The 20,411-nt window shown below is 55.1% G+C and overlaps 1 protein-coding gene across 3 annotated transcripts; it reads right to left on the reverse strand.

The window, feature by feature from the left end:
- Positions 1-693: 693 nt before the first annotated feature.
- Positions 694-19,388, reverse strand: DRC7 (dynein regulatory complex subunit 7). Of its 3 annotated transcripts, none has more exons than XM_027617093.2 (18): positions 19,313-19,388; positions 17,865-18,068; positions 17,262-17,436; positions 16,034-16,159; positions 15,058-15,252; positions 12,762-12,920; positions 11,689-11,907; positions 10,509-10,637; positions 8,363-8,435; positions 7,317-7,445; positions 6,995-7,123; positions 5,463-5,683; positions 4,491-4,706; positions 3,771-3,881; positions 3,576-3,686; positions 2,423-2,617; positions 1,638-1,777; positions 1,449-1,542 (listed from the first exon to the last, which is right to left on the reverse strand). In XM_027617093.2, exons 2-18 carry the CDS (start codon positions 18,050-18,052, stop codon positions 1,449-1,451), a joined length of 2,610 nt encoding a protein of 869 aa, XP_027472894.2. In that variant the 5' UTR covers positions 18,053-18,068; positions 19,313-19,388. The 3 variants fall into 3 exon arrangements, with proteins under 3 accessions (XP_027472895.2, XP_027472894.2, XP_027472896.2); XM_027617095.2 differs by having other exon boundaries at positions 19,328-19,377; XM_027617094.2 differs by lacking the exon at positions 19,313-19,388 and having other exon boundaries at positions 694-1,542; positions 17,865-18,052.
- Positions 19,389-20,411: the final 1,023 nt, after the last annotated feature.

Raw genomic sequence — 20,411 nt, forward strand, 5'->3', positions numbered from 1 at the left:
CCCTACACACTAGATGCCAGTACCACTCTCATACCAGTTGTGACAACCAAATATGTCTCAAGACCACAATTTATGTCTCCCTTCTACTCTTGATGGGCATCTGGGTCGTTTCCAGCTTGGTACTAATACCGCTGCTGCCGATGAACATTCTAGTACATGCCTTTTAGTGGATGTATATGTGCATCTTGGTTGAGTTGTTCATCGTTCTTGTTCACTGAATGGATGGATGAAGAAATGGATGGGGGAGGGTGGATGGATGGGTGGATGGAGCAGAACCTAGGAGCAGAATTGTTGAGCCAAAGTTTAGTTTTACTAGATATGGCCAGTTTTCCAAAGGGGTTGTATAGATTGACCCTTCCACTGGGAAAGCTATTTGAGAGTTCCAGTTGCTTCTCATCCTCCCAACTCTTACTCATTTTATGCATACTAGCAGGTGTGTGGTGGCATTTTATATCTCGGTTGATTAATGAGTTTGACACTTTCATGTGTTTATTGGCCATTTTTTAAGCTAACATTGAGTGCTTTTTACGTGCCATTTCCGGTCCTCACTGCTTTACAAGTCTTTTTTTTTTTTTTTTAAAGAGATTTATTTATTTTGAGAGAGTGAGAATGAGAGAGAGAGAGAGTACATGAGAGGGGGGAGGGTTAGAGGGAGAAGCAGGCTCCTTGCTGAGCAGGGAGCCCGATGTGGGACTCGATCCCGGGACCCCAGGATCATGACCTGAGCCGAAGGCAGTCGCTTAACCGACTGAGCCACCCAGGCGCCCTACAAGTCTTATTTAAGACAACAACAGGACCATCCCATTTCACAGATGGCTAAATAGTGGCTGGTAAGATGCAGAGCTGGGATGCTGTTCTTTGCAGTCTAATGTGGAGCTCCCAAGTTCTGGAGCATGCACCTTGGCCTTGCCACTCACCCTCTGTCATCTGGGCCACCCTAGCCACGTTGTTGAGATCTAACCAGTTGTTTGAAGGTGGCCATGGGACCATCTGCAGGGGGGCTGCAAAGACTGAACATTCCAATGGTGAGAATTCCAAAGGAGAGGGAGCAATTGAGGAAAGGGGCCAAGGTGGGTGGGGACCGGGGGAGTCTCAGGCTATAGATAAAGAAGGGAAGGAGAAGAAGCCTCCGCTAGAACTTGTGAAACATGAGGTATGGACGGCAAATGAAAAGTGTGTTTATATGCAACTAATGAATCGTTGAACACTACATCAAAAACTGATGATGTACCATATGTTGGCTAACTGAACATAATAAAAAAGAATGAAAGGAAAGTGTGTTTATTTACAGGAAAGTCATGAGAAGCAGGAGAGACAGGGCTGCTGGGAGGCGGGGTGGCAGTGAGGTCAGGCACTGGAGGGGACGGTCATTTGCTGGCTGTAGAGAGCACAGGGGCCAGGCCGTGGAGGCGGGTTCTTGCTCTGGCAGCTTCGGCTTCGGCCGAGCATCAGACGAAGACTTTCAGGAACTCCACCAGGCGTGGGTCCTTGTGGAGCTTTTCCTCCAGAGCCAGGTACTTGAGCGGGGCCAGCTCCTTGTGGCTGAAATCAGAGGGAGGAACAGGAGGTGGTGAGGGCTCACAGAGCTCCACCCCAGCCTCCCGAGGGTCCTCTCCCGGCTCTCCGCTCCCCCTCACCGGTGGAGCCGCTGCTCCAGGATGCGGATGCGGAACATGGCCTGAGAGCAGTAACTCAGGTACCAGTCCTCGACCTCGGCCGTCAAGGTCACCTGGTTCTCCTGGTACCACTGCTGCTTCTTCTGCAGCTCCTGGGTCTCCTGCGGATGAGGGGAGGAGAGAGCAGGTGGGGTTGAAGAGGGCTGGCCCTCACCCAGGCTGCCCGCCGAAATCCTGTTGGTCCCCGGACAGCCTCAGGAGGGCTGGCCCCGCCGCCACCACCCACAGGAGCCAGAGCGGCAGAGGCGGGGGCCACAAAATATCTTGCGTGGGAGCCAGTGGGGACATGTTTAGAGGGATATCGTGTCCAGGAGGAGCAAAGCTCAAGACAGAGACGGCCTTGTGAACAAGTTTCTAATGTTTTCGGAGCTTGTCTGCAAATGAAGGGCATTACACGCCCCTGGTGCACAGCATAGAGCTTGTTGTGAAGATTAAGTGGGATAATGCGTGCAAATCACATGGTATGTAGCGGAAAGAAATGGGACAAAGACTAGGAGTTGTTGTAATGTACCCCCCTGCCACCCACCCACCCATGCCATCCAGCCCGCCATCTACCTTTCCTCCCAACAAGCAAGGACGAGGAAGGACAACTCTGCCTTTTGGCCACTCTGAGCACTGATAATATTCATCCCCTCACCAGTCCCTCCCAAGTGTTGGAGATGGTGAGCAGACCGCCCCGGGTCCATTCTCTGGTTGCGGACCTGGAGGTTCCCTCCCCTGCCCCAGGCGGGGGGCCCAGGCCGCACCTTTTCAAAACGGGCCTGGATGAGGTTGGCCTTGTCGATGAGCCGCTGCTTGAAGTCACTGAGGCACTCGTCCTTGACCCGCATGGCCTGCCAGCGCGTCAGCTTCTCTCCCGGAGGGAGCTGGGCCAGGAACGGGGCCAGGTAGTCCAGCTGGGCCTCCACCTGCCGCAGGTGCTCCTCGTGCATCACGCGCTCCTGTGGGCGGTGTCGGCAGAGTCAGGGCGCCAGCGCAGGCTGCAGAGACCCCCCAGACCAGCTCCGCAACATGTGACGACCCCACACGAGGCCTTAAATCCAGATCCCGGAGCCTGGCACCTCTGGGACTAGGCATCAGAGGGGACCTCTGTGCTGTCCCTCATAGCCAACTCTGTCTTACGTGAATTCACGTCTCTCTGCCTGAGCCTCAGCGCGTCACTCACGCTCGGCAGATGCTTGAGCAATAAATGGTAATAAATGGTGGTTATAGCAATGTTAAATCAAAAGCTGCCAGTAAAGCCCCCCTCCTTTTTCACTGCCCCCCTTATGGCCTGTGTCGGCAGATAGGGGCCAGTGAGGTTGGAGATGGGCGGGTCAGCCCCCATCCCCGGGAGTCTGAGAACCAGTTATCTATGCCCTGTCCTGCCACGCCAACCCCAAACTATTTTTAGAAATCTCTACTTGGTTGGTGTAGGGGATTTAGAAGCTGGCCTTGAAAACCCCAGCTGGGCCTTGCAGCTTGGGGGTGTAACCCAGATGTCCTGTGCTGCAGGTGCCCGAGAACTCAGGCTGTGGCCAGAGTCTGCTCGCTGGGGTTACAGGCCCAGGTCCTGAACTTGAGGGGAGGCCTAGGTGGAGGTGGGTACAGGATTTTCCTTCTGTCCCCATGCAGTAGAGGCCTTGGCTTGGCCATAACCCCTGGAGGTGGCAGGGGTGTGGGGGAGACCTGGTCTGGATCCTGCATGCTCTTTGGTGTTCATCGGAGAAATGGCCACTCAGCAGGGATGACCACAAGGGTGACCTTGTGGATGGATGACCACACTGACATCAGGAGCATCATCCCCTATAAAGGGCTTCCTGGCAGAGTCCCTAATCATCCTCACCACCCTGGAGGACTGGGGGGTGCGGGGGGAGGGTCCAGGAAAAGCCAAGGCCGGGGCCAGGGAGTAAGGCTCACCATGGCCTCCCGATACTCTTTGCTCTTCTCATTGCGCTTGGCGTCATAGATGGAGATGGTCAGGGTGTGCACCTCCTCCTCCTCCTCTCGAAGCTTCAGGATCTCCAGCACCTGAATCAGGAAGTGGGGGAGGGCATGGTTAAGACACCCTCCACCCTCGCCATCTCCCACCTGCCCACACTCCCATGGGACCACCTCCAGCTCCGACTCCCAGGCCTGATGTCTGGACAGCTTCTCCTCGTTCTTCAGCTTCATCATGGCCTCGTACTGGTAGAGCAGCTTCTTGGTGTGCTCCATGGGTTCCACCTGGGACAACAACAAGCACAGTGACACAGTGATGGGGGACACAGCAATGGCTAAGGTGGTAGGCGGACTCTGGAGCCAGACTGCTTGGGTTCAAATCTCCCGCTGCCATTTTCTAGCTGTGTGACAACAAGCAACTGACTTAACCTCTCTGGGCCTCAGTTTCTTCATCTATAACAACACAGATAATAAAAGACGACAAACTGGGGCCTCAGAGGGACTAAGGAATGTGGTGGGAGCGAGAGGGTTTCAATGAGGAAAGCCAGCCCCGCAGAGGTGGTAGGACTAAGACCCTCTCCTACTCCAGTGTTGGTCCCGGGACCTGGGGACGGCTCTGTCCAGGACCGGGGGGCAAGGGACAATAAGGAGTCGTCTTGGCCTGCTGGGTGGTCTTTCTTGGTAGGAAAGGGGAAGGTTTTCAAAGGAGCTGCAGAGACAAGGGTCCCCGGATGGGAGCTCCTGATTTTCCCACGGAGCGGAGGTGAACTTCCGGGCTGGGAACCACGCGTTTCCATCCCAGTGTTCCCAAGTTGCGGGGACAGCACAGAGGGCCCCGGGACCTTCTCCCCGCCCGCCCCAGCCCACCCTGCCTGGCCCAGCCCCCAGGCCCACCTCAAAGCCGATGCACATGTCGGGCGTCATGATGATCTTGTTGCCCTTGCTGTCCACCTCCGTGTGCCGCAGGAACTCGCGCTTGGAGGCCGTGATGCGGTCGTCCCAGCAGTGGTAGCACAGCCGGATGCGCTCCTCCGGGATCAGAAACACGCGCTCGGCTACGTCCTCGTCTGCGGGCTTCTCAGGGTTGCGGGAGAACCGCTCTGTGATTTTCTGGGAGGCCAGAACATCATAGGATGGGAGGTGGGAAAGGGGATTTCTGTGTGTGCCCCTGAGGGCGGAAGTAAAGGACACTCAGGGACACTGGGCTCTGGGGTCTTTGGGGGAGTTTATGTGAAGCAGCCCTTCCTAGCCAGACAACGGGCTCCCGTGGCCCGGCCACCTCGGCCCTGTGTGGGGCTGCATTTCTTCTCTAGCTCTCTCCACAGGAGTCTCTTTGCTCAACTCCAGAGATGGGGAGCTCACCACCCCTCCAGGCACCCTGCTGTATCACTAAACATTCCTTACTGCTAGGAAGAGCTCCTTTGGTATATAGGAGCCATTAAACACAGTTGCCAAACCATCCATTTGTAACGATGTGGAGAAAAAAGTGCACAATTTAATGTTAAGGGAGTGACACAGGGATTCTACCTTCACACACACACACACACACACACACACACACACACACACACACACACACACATTTCAAATAAGTTAGAAAAGTCTCCCCAAACCAAACCTATTAAGACATGATAATATTTGAGAGACACCCTTCTGAGTGTGCCTTATTATAATAGTAAGGAAATAACACACTCCTGGCCCAGTGGCGGAGGGCGCAGTCTGGCATCAGGCAGCCTCAGGACTGTAAAACCGGACAGGGCCCTTGGGAAAGATGCGGCTCCAGAGTTGGAGCTGTCCCCATCCCAGGGTGACCTTAGCTTGCCAGAGAGCATGGGCACCCTGTCCCCAGGCCCAACGAGAGCTCACCACCATTGGCCGGGGGTTTGACTCCGCGCTGTTCAGAGCCAACTTCTTGACCCTCTCCCCGAAATCCACGTGGCGGTAGGAGAGGAAGTCAGTCCGTCCCTGGTAATACTCCGTCATTGTCTTGGGTGTCTCCTCCCGCTTTATCAGGCCATCCACACGGGCCGTTTCGTAAAACTCCATGACGCGGTCCATCTCAGGTTGCATGGACTTGTACGAGTGCACTGCGGTGGGAGGCGGGGTCCCGAAAGTCAGCGCAGTGAGACCAGGCGCGCTGGCCCCTAGCTGGAGAACACGACCCCAGCCCCAGGGGGAAGGCATTGTCCATGAATGCTCATGGATGAGCAGGAGTTATGTAACCAATGCCCCACTGCTGGGTGTTTAGGTTGTTTCTAACCTTTTTGTTATTATAAACAATACAGTGGTGAACATCTGCAGCATGCATTTTTAAATTCTTTTTTTTTAAAGATTTTATTTATTTATTTGAGAGAGAGAGTGAGAGAGAGAGAGCACATGAGAGGGGGGAGGGTCAGAGGGAGAAGCAGACTCCCCGCTGAGCAGGGAGCCCGATGCAGGACTCCATCCAGGGACTCCAGGATCATGACCTGAGCCGAAGGCAGTCGCTTAACCAACTGAGCCACACAGGCGCCCGCATTTTTAAATTCTTGCCCATTATTTGCTTGGGACAAATTCTTGGCAGTAGCGCTGCTGGTCAAAAAGCATACATATATTTTTTTTAAGATTTTATTTATTTGAGAGAGAGAGAGAGAGAGAGAGAGAGAGAGGGAGAGCATGAATGGGGTGAGGGGCAGAGGGAGAAGCAGACTCTCTGCTGAGCAGGGAGCCCAATGTGGGGCTCGATCCCAGGACTCCGGGATCATGACCTGAGCCCCCCGGGCTCTCCAAAGCGTACATATGTTAAAGCTATTATTATTTTGCCCAACTGCTTTCCAGAAAAGTTGCGCCAATTTGCTGTCCCATCAGTAGGGCCAGGGAGCAGCCTTCTGCTGCTTTGCTCATGCCTTGTGAGACTACTTTTGTCATCTTTGCAACATGAGGCTTATGAGACGGTCCCTTACCGATTTCCTTCCTTCGTTCCTTCCTTATATTTCAACCACCAAGTGAGACTGATCATTTTTTAAGATATATATTGACACTATGTTTTTCTTTTGTGCATCCTTGGTTAAGGCTGTCGATTCTCTCTCAAGACATGTCCTTCCTTCACTTCCCTGCCTGTTGGGCTCATGGCCACACCTCTGCCCTCTGCATCGCCCTCGTGGGGACATTTGTTGGTTTTGTTGCTCAGCATTCTGACCCCTTTAAATGTGGCCCCTACTGTGTGCCCAGCCCTAACCACAGAATGGGCATGTGGCCCTGGTTTTTGACTTTCCTGGAGGGACATTTGTCACATTTCCCTGGATTTTCTGCGCTTCCCCTCACCTCCCACACATCTGATTTGCTTAGGCAGGTGGGGCGGTTTCTGTTGCTTGCCACATCCTGGGCTCCCAGCTGGACTGGCAGTGGGGCCCACTCACCACGCAGAGCCTGGGGATGGCCTGGCTTGAAGTAGTCGATATTCAGGCCCGTGCTCTTGTTGATGTGTTTCAGCTCTAGCATGTCCTCCCGGTTCTGGTACCACTCCTTTATCTCCAAAGTCTTGGTACCTGTGGGGCCCAATCGGTGCTTGCTGCAGCCAGGCCAGCTCCCCCAGCCTCCGTTCCCCCCGCGCTTCCCAGCACACGGAGGCCAGTGGGGCCCACACTCACACCAAGAGACTGGCAGTGACGTGCCCAAGGTCACACAGAGTGCTGGGGAACCCAGTTCTCCTGCCCCCGCAGCCGGGGCTGCCTGCCTTACACTCCAAGTCCTCGTAGGTGGTGAGGCGGCACACGAGGCCGTTGCTGTTGAGATACGGTGCCCACTTCTCCAGCTTCGCCCTCTTGTACTGGATCACCTTCTTCCCATTTGGGCAGCGGGTCTCGAACACTGCAGACACAGAGTGGGCTGGGGTCCCTCCTCCCCACATCGGGGGACCGGAGGGCCGACCCCACCCAGCCGCTCATCCGATCATTGCGCTAAACTCCTCCGGGCCCTAGGCCCGCCCCAGGGCGGCAGAGGGAGGTGGCCAGCAGGGTAGCTCCTGCCCTGGGGCAGTTCTCAGGTTTGAGCCTGAGTGCAGGAGCAGTGCCCGACCACGGCACTCACTCACTGCCTAGCCTCTGCCCAGGTAGCTCTCTCTGCCGGAAACACCATCCCCTCCTGCCCTTATTGGGCTGACTTCTGATCCCTCAAAACTTAGCTCAGACTCCTCCTCCTCTTGGAAGCCCTTCCTGCCCACCTACGCCCAGCACCCCCCCCCCCCCCCGAAAGCAGGGGGCTGGGCTGGGTGCTCCTCCCCTGGTTCCCATGATGCCCTCTCTAGCTCTTCCCACTCAGTTGGAATAGCCTGTGCCCTCCCTGTGGGCCAAGGCACTCCCAGACAGGAGCCTCAACAGCCAGTAGATGCCGGCATGGAACTCCAGTGTCGCTGCCCTGCTGCTTTCTCGGCCCGCTCCTCCCTGGTCCTGACACCTCCACTCACCTGTGCCATCTGGGTACTACGCTGCTTGGCCTCCTCCTGGTGAGGGGAATGACCATGTCCTGGTCCTCCCTCATTACCCACACCCCATCACCCAGCTCAGGTTAACCGAGCCCCCTCCTGCACACCAGACCCGTGTCAGGCCCTCAGCCACAGGGCTGAGTGCGTGAGGCAGGAAGGAGGTGGAACAGAGTCCCCACTCAGACCAGGGTGCACCCGGGTGCAACAGAAGGCAGGAGGGGTGGAAATGAGGGGCTGGGGCAGCCTCTGCTGACTCCCCCTGAACTGGTCCTGGGGAGGCGGGGGAATACAAATGCACAAATACCTTCCGGAGAGATCTCAATCTTCTCTACCCATGAGGATGGCATGTCGAAACTCTTATCTTCATCCTCCTTGCCCTGTTGGGAGAGGTGGGGAGGGGGCAGGCTCTTGTCAGGGCTGGGCCTTGCAGGGGAAGCTAGAGGCAGAGCCTCTGTCTTGCCCCCCAGGGCCAAGCCACGGGTGGCTGTCAGCTCCCCCAGGGGAGCCAGAGGTCCCGGGCAGTTCTGACCTGGTAGGGAGGAAGGGGAGGAGGCGCAGGAGCCCTCCCTTGACCCACCTGACTAGGACAGCCATCCCCTGCCCTGCATGCCCAATGTTCGGTCAGTCAGCATGGGCACCGGGCACAGCCACAGGTCCTTCCTTAAGACAGAGGCTTCTGGAGTCAGGTGCCCCCAAGCCCCACCCTCCAGGACCCAGCCCACGCCAGCTAGGGGTCCTGGGCCAGTAAGTCCCGCAACAGCCCCGAGCCTGTTTCCTACCTGTTAACCAGACCCAGGGGAGGATTAACTGATAGAACGTATATAAACCACTTGAGACACTGCCTTGCTACTGTTTTTTTGGTTTTGTTTTCCTTTTCGAGCCTTAGTTTGCCCATCTGTAAAATAAGGCCCGCTTTACACAAATGGTCCACAGAAACCTCGAAGAGTTTTTCCCAATTTAAAACTGTTCCACAAACATTGCTCACATCTGGAGGCCAGCAGGGGGCGCCTGTGCCCTGAGATTTACTGCCAGGGAGGCTCTCTGGTCTCCAGAAATGAGGACGCTGCATCAAGCTCCCCACAGCAATGGTCTCATTTTATCCCCGAGCTGTCCGAAGGATAGAGAACAGAGTCACTGTTCAGAACCCAGCCTTGGGAGCCAGTCAGATCTCAGGTTCAAGCCCCAGCTCTGCCACTCACTGGCCATTGACCTTTGGGTAAGTTACTTCCCCCTCTGTGTGTAAGTCTTCCCATCTGTAAAACGGGATGATGATAATCATAAACAATAATACTAACACCCCCCTCACCAGGTGGTTGTAAAGATTTGGACAAGTTAATTCAGGCTAAGCTCCTGCTAATTCAGGTTAAGTGCCTACTGGGCTGAATTTTGTCCCCCTAATCATGTCCTGAGCCCCAGGACTGCAGAAGGTAACTATATTTGGAGATAGGATCTTTCAAGAGGTAAAGTTAAAATGAGGTCATTAGGGTCTGTCCTCATTTTAACTAGGGCCATAATCCAGTGTGACTGGTGTCCTTGCTTGAAGAGGAGATTAAGACACACGGAAAGATCATGTGAAGAAACAAAGACAACCATCTGCAAGCTAAGGAGAGGTACGTCAGAAGAAGCCAGCACGCTGACACCTTGATCTTGGACCTCCAGCCTCCAGGACCATGAGAAAATTAATATCTGTTGTTTAAGCCCCTCAGTGGGTGGCACTTGGTTAAGGCAACTCTAGCCACCTGATACCCCTGGTCCTGTTCCTGTGGATATAATTGATCCCATTCGCCAACCCCCCCTCCCATTTTACATACAGATGATGTATGATGAAGCTCTCCGTGATTGGGAATTTGCCCAAGATGTCATAGCCAAGAGCTAAGGCCTCTGGGCCCCTGACCCCCAGGCACAGGTTCTCGAGGGGACCTCCTGGAAGGGCTCCCGACTAGGAGATAGGAGAAGGATGCTGATGCCATGCGGAAGGCCCAAGGCCAATGAAGGGCTGAGAGGACAGACAAAAGCCTGGAAGCATGTGAGGGGGACCACGGTGGCTATGCAGGAAGGCCTGGAAGTGAGCCCAGGGCTTGTGGTCAAGGTCTTAGCACCCCTATTGCTGGCGACCTGCTCTTTACAGAAACAGGGCAACCATCAACCAGGGTGGACTCTATGTGGGCCTGGAGACCCAGATGCAAGTCCCCAGCCCTTCCCTACCCCACTGGGGGGGGGGGGTCCTGGGCAGGTCAGTGGACCTGTCTGGGTCTTAGTTTGCCCATCTATATAAAATGAGAGCATGGTCCAGGCCCCTCTGCTTTGGGGAATCTATAATCAGTCTCTCTGGCCCATCCCCCCACCCCCCAATACACATACACAGGGTGGGGAATTGGTCAGGTTGGCCTGAAGCGGGACAGGGTATAAAGCCCCATCCCACTGCCCGGCCCCGCACCGCTGAGACCCACCAGGTTCTCCACATCTTCATCATCATTCATTCCGTCCTCCTCGTCCTCAGCCATAGACAGGTGGGCCTTATCTGTCCCCAGGAGCAGGTACTCCCACCTCACAGGGTCTCCCAGGTCAAACACCAAGTCCTGATGGGGGAAGGACCAGTTGAGCGCGCCCCACAGCCAGCACACCCCCTCCTGTTCCACAAGGAACAGCCGCACCCAGAGTAGAGGAGGGACCCGGGCCTGGGTCTCGGAGGAGCAGAATGTCGGCTCCTGGCAGCCTCCGAGAGCCCACGCCCATCCTCCTCATTTCAACAGGGAAACTGAGGCCCACCCCATCGTCCAGACTCCCCGTGAAGAAATCCTGCTGTTGCTCTCCGTGAGACTTGACAACTCTCTAGCCTGAGACAGGCCTGGGTGTGGAGGTTATCCTGCATGGTCAGGGGAGCGTCGCAAGCAGTGTTCAGAGCAGATGGAAGTCAGCAGGATTTTACGCGACAGGGAAATGGAGGGTTTGAAAAAGGGCCGCCTCACGGTTTTTACCCGTGCCGGGGAGGAGGGAAGTAGGCAGGCACACGAGGAATTGCGCGGAGGCGGCAGGTGGGAATGTCTCTTCCGTGGGGTGGGGCTCCCACCTGCCTTTCATCCAGCCTACCTGAACTCAGGTGTACGGCTCAATGAATTTCCGTAAATTGGACACACCCTGGTTCCCTGCACCCAGATCAAGAAATAACACATTGCCCACATTCCCGAAAGCCCTCTTGTGTCCAGTTATGACCTCCCCCAAACGTGTGCGTGTATTTCTAATGTATGTTAAGTGGACTGAGTTTTATATATATATATGTATACACACAGACACATTGTATGTGTACATGCATATATAAATTTATGGGAATTCATTGAAATGTACACTTAGGATGAGTGCACTTTTCTGCATGTATGTTGCACTTCAATACATTGTTTTTTAAAAAAAATCATTCATACAAACTAACAATCCACATTTTATAAGGCTACACACATCAAAAGAGAGACACTAATCATATTCAGATCGTTATGTATGGACAAAGGAGTGGGCTATGGGGCTCAGCTATGGGGAAAGTCTGGAACTCTGTGGCAGCCAGCTCACCCCACCGGGGACCCCCCCATCCCCACCCCAGGACTGCCTGTCACACCCGCCCCGCCCCAGGCCCAGTACCTTGCAGCCGTTCCAGCAGTCCTGCATGTTGACCCAGTAGTTCTTATGGTTCCAGAGGCTCTCAATGCCCAGGAAGTGGTCATGCTGGGTGCTGTAGCTGCGCCCCGTGAACGGATCGATGAAAAAGCTCTCAGGCACCTCACGCTTCCCCGACAGCACCAGGACCCAGGCGTGTACCCGTAGGCCATGCAAGGGGTCGATCTTTGCTTTCTCCACCTCCTGCACAGGAAAGGTGGGTGACCATGGGCCGATGGGTGGGAAGGGGGGTGTCAGGGGCACAAACATCTCCCCAGGGCTGGGGAACCAGCAGGAGCGCTGAGTTCTGGTCCAGGGTGCAGGTTTGGCTGGCTGCATGACCTTGAGGACATCACCCAGCTTCTGAGCCTGTCGTCTTATTGATACAGTGGGAGAGTCTGAGTTTATCTGTAGTTTACAAACTGGGCCCTTTGGAGCCCTAGAGTATCTGGGATTTACTGGCTTTCTGCATTGCCATTCTGGGTGAGATTTTATCCAAAGGAAGGTAGGGGGCACTGTGTGGCTTCCTTGTCTGCTTCCCTCCGGAAGAAGGGTGACTGTGTCCTGTTCATTATTACATCCACAGAGCCTGGACGAGAGGAGATGCTCAGCAAATACTACATGGAAGGAAAGGAAAGGGAGGGAGGGAGGAAAAGAGTGGGAGAGGGGGAGAGAGGAGAGTATGGATGGATGAAAGGAGAGCCGGGAGAATGGAGGGGAGGGTGCAGAGCTGGGAGGATGGATGGGGAGTGTTTGCAGGTAGGTCTTTAGGGAGAGAGTCTGGAACCAGGAGAATATCAGAGCCCAGCATAGAATGAATGGGCAGCCTCAGGAAACAGAGCTGATATTAGAAATCCACCGCAGAAGCTGGCTAACCACCAGTGAGAGATCCCCACATTGCTGGGCAGAGTTGGGGGGATGGCAGGGTACGGAGGAGGGGGGATTGGGATTTGGACCTGGGGTCCACGAACACATCCCCTCCGCAACCTGTGTCAGTTGTCAGTCGCGAGCCGCCTCTCCTGGGGAGCTGAGCCCAGGGGCTGAGGATGTGGACCCACCAGGAGGCGCTGTTCCTCCTCCTTCCGCCGCTTCTCCTCCTCCGCTTTGATCTCCTGCTGCTTCTTCATTTCCTGCTCCTGCTCGAACCTGCTGCTCAGGTCTCTGGGCGGTTTAATGGCGTACTTCTTAGGTGGTACCTTTTCTTCCTCCTGGACCACCTGTCACCCAACGAGAGGAAGAGGATCAGCCGCCCTGCATCGCCCGCCCCTCAGACCAGGAGGTCACAGCTGCTCTGGAGCAACACCCCACCCCCAACAGGCTTTCTGGCCCTAAATGCAGGAGTCTCAGCTCCCACTAACCTAACTTCAGGCCCTTCTGTAGAATGGGATGGGACCAGTAAGAACCTTCTCCCCAGGCTTGTTCGGAGAAGCAAAGACAGGAACACGCCCATGTGAGGTGCCAGGCACAGCAGAGACCGGGGGATGTGATTTTCTCCCCTTTGTTGCCCACGGCCCTTACAAACTACGGTCTGGATCTGACCTAGAAAGCAGGCGAATTGTGGGGAGTTGGATTTCCCAGATTCTGTCACTGGAGGGTTTCACATGCTGACTTAGAGTTTGCTGGGCTAGGAAGGAGAAGAAAGCCTGTGTGCATGTGTGTGTGCGTGCATGTGCATACGAACGTGTGCTAGGTGGCAAGAAAAGTGTCCAGGGAAGAACATCACAGAGGCTGCAGGTGTCACGGGGGCCTGTGATAGTGAGGAGGGGAAAATGGTGAATCTCTGCAGCTTAGAGTCAGCCAGGTGGGGCCTCAGCCCGTGGGTCTCCATCGACCAGCTGGGCAGCTTCGGCCACGTTGTCCCATCTCTCTGTCAATCTCTACATACTCGTCTGCAAAATAGGAGTGATAATACCCACCACACAGCGCTATTGGGAGGACCAACCAAGTCAATGGATACAAAAGTGGTTTATAAACCCGAAAGTTCTTGGCATCTAGTGGCTATTATATCATTTGAGTTATTAAAATTTTGGCTGATGTAAGAGGCCCATGTGTGAGTTCACAGTGCAGCCAAACGCAGTGAGGTTTTGTTCCATCTTCCTGGGGGAGGCGGACCTGAGGGAGCAAGACTCCCCCCTGGTGCCTCCCTCCAGCAGAGCACCTGCGCCAGGGCCCCCGGGGTGCTCACCCAGGTGTGACACAGTTGCACCTGCAACCTGCTGGATGCCCCAGGCCCCTGGGTCATCTGCCCTGAGATGCAGACACCTCCAGGGGCTTGACTCTGATCACAGAGTCCTGGAGTCAGTCCAGTCCACAAACAGCATTTTTGTCTGTACTGTGGCTTTTTCTCAAATGCAAAAAGTTGCTTTTTGATTCCTAAAATTAAATTAATTTAAGAGTGTTTCTTGGAGCACCTGGATGGCTCAGATGGTTAAGCATCTGCTTTCGGCTCAGGTCATGATCTCCAGGTCCTGGGATCGAGCGCCCCTCAGCAGGGAGTCTGCTTCTCCCTCTGCCTGCCTCTCCCCCTGCTTATGCGTGCTCTCTCTCTCTCAGATGAATAAATAAAATCTTTTTTTAAAAGAAGTGTTTCCTGTGTCCACAGCAGCCTCTGGCCATTTCGGGGCTGTCGGTCAGCAGAGAGAAAAACACGACCTGCACCTGCTGGAGGGTTGGTGATAATTTTTTGCTCTTAAAAAGGGGCCTTTTGAGGGGGTGCCTGGGTGGGTTAAGCATCCAACTCTTGTTTTTGGCTGTCATGGTCGCAGGGTCTCGAGATTGAGCCTCGCATCAGGCTCCGTGCTCAGTGGGGAGTCTGCTTGGGATTCTCTCTCTCCCTCTGCCCCTCTCCCCCCGCCACTCTCTCTCAGATAAATAAATAAAGCTTTTTTTAAAGCGAGGGGGGCTTTTAAATTGAGGGGGTGGAGGGAAAAAGGAGCAAACAAAAATGTCTGTCTATTTGTCTGGTTTTTCCTTACATGAAAGCGGCTGCGTGGATTTTTATCCCACAAGTCGGGTGAATGTGGGCCAGACTGACAGAAGTAAGACAAGCCATGCAGCACTGACAGCATGCACCCCGTGGGGAACGGTAGCTGAAGGTGGGGTATGACAAGGGAATGGGGGACAGCGGTCTGGAGAGCTGGGCTCTGTGTGCCTAGGTGCCCGGGACAGACCCACCGGGGCAGCCTGCAGGTGCTCGGCGCATGGCCGGGAGCCGCGGGGACGCACTGCGATAAGGAGTTAACTCCTGTTGGGACAGGAGTTGGGACAATGGACCTGAGGGAGCAAGACTCCCCCCTGGTGCCTCCCTCCAGCAGAGCACCTGCGCCCTCCCAGGGCAGCACGAGCCCCGCGTACCTCCTTGTGCTTCATGGTGAGCGGGCACACGTCCCGCGTCAGGTCCATTTGGCACAGGTCCCGAGAGCCATAGCCGTTGATGCAGTAGGCGTCGTAGCCGGCGCCGATGAGCAGGGAGCAGAGCAGCGTGCTGAAGTCGAAGCAGTTCCCCTTCTGGTGCTTGAGCACCGTGGTCGAGGAATACAGGTGCGAGGGCTGGCCGCAGACGGCTGGTCAGTACGGCCAGCCCCGCGGCCCCCAGCCGTCCTCCCCACCAGCCAGCAGCTGGGCACTAGGGCCAGTGCGCAGGCTGGACCCCCACCCCTCCCCGGGCTCCCCTGCTTTGTCAGGTTGGGGAGCCTGCTAAGAATGGGAGGGGAGCCACGGCCCGTGTGTAGAAAATACATTCCACATTTGCCTGTAATTTTTAGTGGCCATGGACTTCCTGATGGGAAAGACCCTCTGGATGATGGAAGCTTCTCGTCTAATGCTCTCTGATTGATCATTTAATGGTTTTTGTTCCAAAGTCCTCCTCACCTTCTTTTCTGATCCTTTCCTTCTCTTCCCTTTCTCAGCTCTCCACTGTGTACCTATCCGTTTCTCCCTTGCTCCCTCCATTCTCAGTTGGGAAACAGACTGAGCTGGACAGAAGGCCAAAGATAGGGCCAGGGGACCCGGGCAGCAGGGTCCTCCCCCTCTCTCCTTTCCCCATCTCCTGAAGTCTTGAAAGGAAGACTCCGAAGGCAGAAGGAAGCAAAGGAGGCAAAGAGGTAGGAGCCAGGAGACCAGGCTTGCTGTGTGACCTCAGGCAAGTGGCCATCCCTCTCTGGGCCCATTTCCCCACTCCCCACCCCCGTGGGGGGTGAGCTCTGAGGGACTCAGACCAGATAGACTATGGGCTGTGGCCTGAGCCTCACTGAGCCTCCTTCTCCCTACCTCCCTGGCTTCTCATCCTAAGCCTCAAGGGCCTAAGGATGCAGCCTGGGGTGGCACTTACCGGCTGAAGGGGGTCAGGCAGGGGCACCATGGAGAGGAAGTCTGAGACAAACTGGGCACAGCTGTCCCAGTTGTAGAGCTCGGGGTAGGGCATCAGCGTGGGCCGGATGGTTGTGCTCACGAACTTCTGCAAGGGGAGAGACCACAGGCCCCAGAGAGGGCATTCTACCCGGGGGAGGCCGGTGCTCCCTGGAAGCCGGGGCCCTGGGTGGGGAGGGAGTGGAGACGGCTCTCTAGGCCTCTCTGGGCCTCAGGCTCCCCTCAGTGCCTCAGGAGTTGGAGAAAGGGCTCCCTCAACACCCCTCCAGCTTGTTCATATTCTTATTCATACTTGTGCCCTACTGAGCGCTGCCGGACCAGGCACCACCTCCTCACACCCCAACGGCCCTGTATGTCAGGCCCACTGGCAGGTGGGGACACTGAGGCTCTGGGAGGTGAGCTGACTTGCTCAGGTTCACAGGCAATAGCAGCACTGGTCTGTCTGGCTCTCGACTGCCACCCAGGGTGGGAGAACTAGTGCTACCAGGGCCCTCGAGGGGCTTCTGTCCCCCCGGGCCCTGTGGTCTGGGGTCCCAAACGGCACCTCCAGGGTCTCCCTGTAGATGTGAGGAAGGCCTGCCGGCACAGGAGCTCCCAGGGCCCCACCCGGGCAGGCCGGCTGACTGCAGCAGGGGAAACGCATGCGGGATTACCGGCTCAAGAGAAGTGGGGAGCAGGGACCTGTATGGGAGTCGCTGAGTTTCACATGCTGGCAGCTCATACAAATGTTAAAAACCACCATGTGGACCAAGGAAAACAGGCTGTGAGTCCCTGTCAGCCTATGGGCGGCTGTTTTGCAAACCTTGCTTTTATCCTCTGCCATTTCATCTACTGATGGAGAGAAACTGAGGCCCGGAGAGACTCAGGACGTGCCTGGGTCACAGGGCTGGAAGGAAGGAGGCCAGTGCTCAGGTCCCGGTCCATTTCATCTTATTTCTCTGCCCTTCCTGGGACACAGCTGGTGTCGGGGGTTGGAAACTGCGCCAGGGGTCCAGCCGCCCCTTCGTGGGACGTGGGGTCTCCAGGCCACCACAAGCCCCCCGGGGTGATTCACATCGAGCCTGCTGGGGCCCACTGGCATTTGAGTTTATGCCATCCCCAGATATAAGCTCTGACCCACGAGCTTTGGCCCACCTCCCTCCACCCTCTGCTCTCCGGCCCCTGCCCTCCCCTCCACAACCCAGCCTTACGGGCACTTCGCACTCGTTCAGCGGGTGCAGGAAGAGGGGCACACGGTCCGGGCACAGGTGGCTATACTGGCGGGCGAAATTGTCTGCCACCTGCAGCAAGTGTTCCTCCTTGAGCGTGTTGCTTTGGTAGGAGAGGGGGAGCTTGGAGATGTCGAAAGTGTCCCTGGTAATGATCCTGTGCCCGCAAGAGGGGAGGCATTAGCCCAGGTGAGGCTAGGCCTGGTTCACAGGGAGCCAACCATCCGCCCACCGTAGCTGGCTCTATCCCTTCCTCATGTACTCCTCACAACTGCCCAGAAGGGATAGCATTATTATCATGTGCCCTTTTAAATAGAGAAGGGAACAGAGGCCCAGAGAGGCTGAGTGACTCGCCCGGGGTCACATAGCTCCTGAGGGGCAGAGAGGGGACTCAGCCCAGGCAGATGGAAAGCAGAGCCCTCACTCAAATCTGCTTCCCTCTACATCCAATCCTGCCTCCCAACCCTGGAGCCACTATTCTATCTGGCTCTTCTTTTGCCTGGCCCTGGTCTGACTCTCCGCAGGGCCACCCGGCCCAGAGCCCCCGCCCCCACCCCCACCCCCACCCCCACCCCTGACACGCACGAGGGCTGCTCCGGGATGACGATCTCAATCTCTGACAGCTTCTTCTCTAGGTCTCTGAGCATCTCCTGCGTCATGGGCGGTTCCTCCCTCCGCATCTCCACGGGCCTCATAACCTTCTCGCCCCTCTCGGCTGCCTCTTCCCGCTCGGCCTCCTCCTCCTCCTCCACTTTCTCCTTCAGGACCTCCATCCCAGCACGTCCCCGGCTGTCTCGAGACAGAGTCCCCGTGGGAAGGAGAAATGCACTCAGAATGGCCCCCTTCTGCCACCAAGACCACCTGTGTCTCTGGGAGGCGGTTTAGAGGGGGGAAGCAAGCCCCTCTGAAACTCTCCTTCCATCACGCAGAAAGTCTTGCTTGGTGCCAGCACGTCTGTAACACCTTTCTGACATTTGCAGATCTCCCGCTAAGACAAAGACAGAGCAGGCGGCAGGTTGAAAGCTATGGTCAGGGCTGGAGCAGGTGGCCCAAACTTACCAACGCTGCTTTATTTATTTTATTCATTCAACAGTATTTTCCCTTTATGGCAAGTGACACTAATGCGGTAGGGATTAGAGAAAAAAGGAAGGAAAGAAAGGTAACATCACCAAACTTGGAACCGAGACACGGAGAAGGCAAGGGCAGGTTGCCACCAGGCACCTGGACAAGGGGCAGGTGTGTGGGGATTGACATAGCCTGTCAGGCCAAGCCCTGTGTCGGCCCACAGGACAGAGGTCACAGAGAATGGCTTGGTGTGGGGAGAAACCCCCACACATTTGGTGACCAGAAGTGTCAGGGCTGAAGTGTCCTGTGTGAGAAGTAAAGGCGATAAGACACTGAACTGAGTTCTTCCATTACAGACTCTAAGAGGCAGTCACTGCTTTGGTACCCACTTTGCAGATGAGAAAATTGAGACCTAGAGAGGTTAAGTGCAGTGCCTAAGGTTTCAGAGCTATTAAGTAGCAGATCTGGAGTTTGAGCCCATATATTTATGGCTCTGGAAACCACACACTTCAGGGCCTACTGACATAGGGAAGCCCTACAAGGGGGGGGGAGGGGAGAGGTAAGTAAAGAAGGGTGTGGGGAGAAGGCCAAGGTGTCTGTGGGCAGCAGGGGGTTACAGCTGTGACAGGCACTGAGACGGGCCCCGAGCCCAAGGTCACAGAACACCTTTATCAGAGGTGGAGCTGGGCCCGAACCTGCCACACGTATTCCCCACACCAGGCTGCCCTGTCCGCTACAGCCCAGTTTGGGGAGGACAGACCCTGCCCAGAGACCCTCCCCACCCCACAGGCCCTTTTCTGCACCCCTCCTTAGCAGCAATCCCTCCCACACACATGGACACACACACACACACACACACACACACACACACACACACACACACACACACACGCCTTCCCCAGAAAGATCAGGGCTGGAAGCCCCCAATCAGAAAAAAAACCCCTTCCCACCTCCACCCTACTTCTTACCCTGCCACCAGCTACCTCAGGTCCTCTGCTCCCTCCTCACCCCTCTGAGGACAGCCCGTGCCATCTGTTAGCCCATCTCCATGGTAACAGCTTTCGAAGCAGAGGGCGGGTTCTGGGAGAGGAGGCTTCTGGGAAATGTAGTCTTCTGTCACTGTCCAGGTCTGGGCCCAGAACACCATCTGTGGTAGGTCCCTCAGCAAGTGACTGGCTGGAGGCAGTTTGTGCCCACTTGCAAGAGCTGATTGTTAAAATTTCAGAAATGTTTGCAAGCCAGTTGACAAACTGCCATGATCACTCATTAAATTATAAAAACATAAATAAATAGATGATGTTAAAAGCAAAGGTAATTAAAACTCATCACTTGTTAAATATTTGACTACATTTTACCAGCAGGTATGTTCTTGAAGTTTCTCATGACTACTGTATCTGTATAGTGGAAATGTTACATAATGGCGAGCTACTCTGAATTTCTTCCCAGCTTCTCTTCAGTGATGTCATGTCGATAACTTAAAATTAGCAAATGTTGGGATGCCTGGGTGGCTCAGTTGGTTGGGGGTCCGACTCTTGATTTCAGCTCAGGTCTTGATCTCAGGGTTGTGAGTTCAGGCCCCACGTTGGGCTCCACGCTAGGCATAGAGCCTACTTAAAAAATAAAATAAGCAAATGTTATAGACCAGGGATTTTCCCCTCACTGAGCTCATTGTTAAGCACTTACCAGGACACGCCTCTGCCTCTGCCCCATGCATGGTCTGTGTGGCCTTCATCAAGACGGATGGAAACCAGTGTGGGTCCTAGCGTATCTGTTTATCATGGTGGAGTCTTGTGTTCTCCTCCAGGCTGGGCCTCTGATTTCGTTTATAACTCATGAGACAGAGAAAACTTATCCAGAAGGTTAGTGGCCCATGGAAATTAATTTTAATCTTTCAAATTCAGAAGAAAAAATGAATAAACTAATGATAAGTATATAATTATGAGTCCACCCTGGGTTATATTCATCATTGTACCAATGCAGTAAAAAAATATATTTTTTTACTTTTTTGTTACCGGGGGAAGGGGCCCATGAATGTCGTAAAGCAGCCCTGTGGGGTGTGGTGGGAGG

Source organism: Zalophus californianus, chromosome 17, assembly GCF_009762305.2.
Source record: "Zalophus californianus isolate mZalCal1 chromosome 17, mZalCal1.pri.v2, whole genome shotgun sequence".
Classification (NCBI taxonomy): domain Eukaryota; kingdom Metazoa; phylum Chordata; class Mammalia; order Carnivora; family Otariidae; genus Zalophus; species Zalophus californianus.

Coding starts and splice junctions, on each gene's coding strand:
- DRC7 (XM_027617094.2), bottom strand. CDS start 18,052: ATGGAGGTCCTGAAGGAGAAAGTGGAGGAGGAGGAGGAGGCCGAGCGG. Junction 16,160..17,261: donor TGAACGAGTGCGAAGTGCCC/GTAAGGCTGGGT, acceptor CTCCCCTTGCAG/AAGTTCGTGAGCACAACCAT. Junction 12,921..15,057: donor TCACCATGAAGCACAAGGAG/GTACGCGGGGCT, acceptor GTTGGGTGACAG/GTGGTCCAGGAGGAAGAAAA.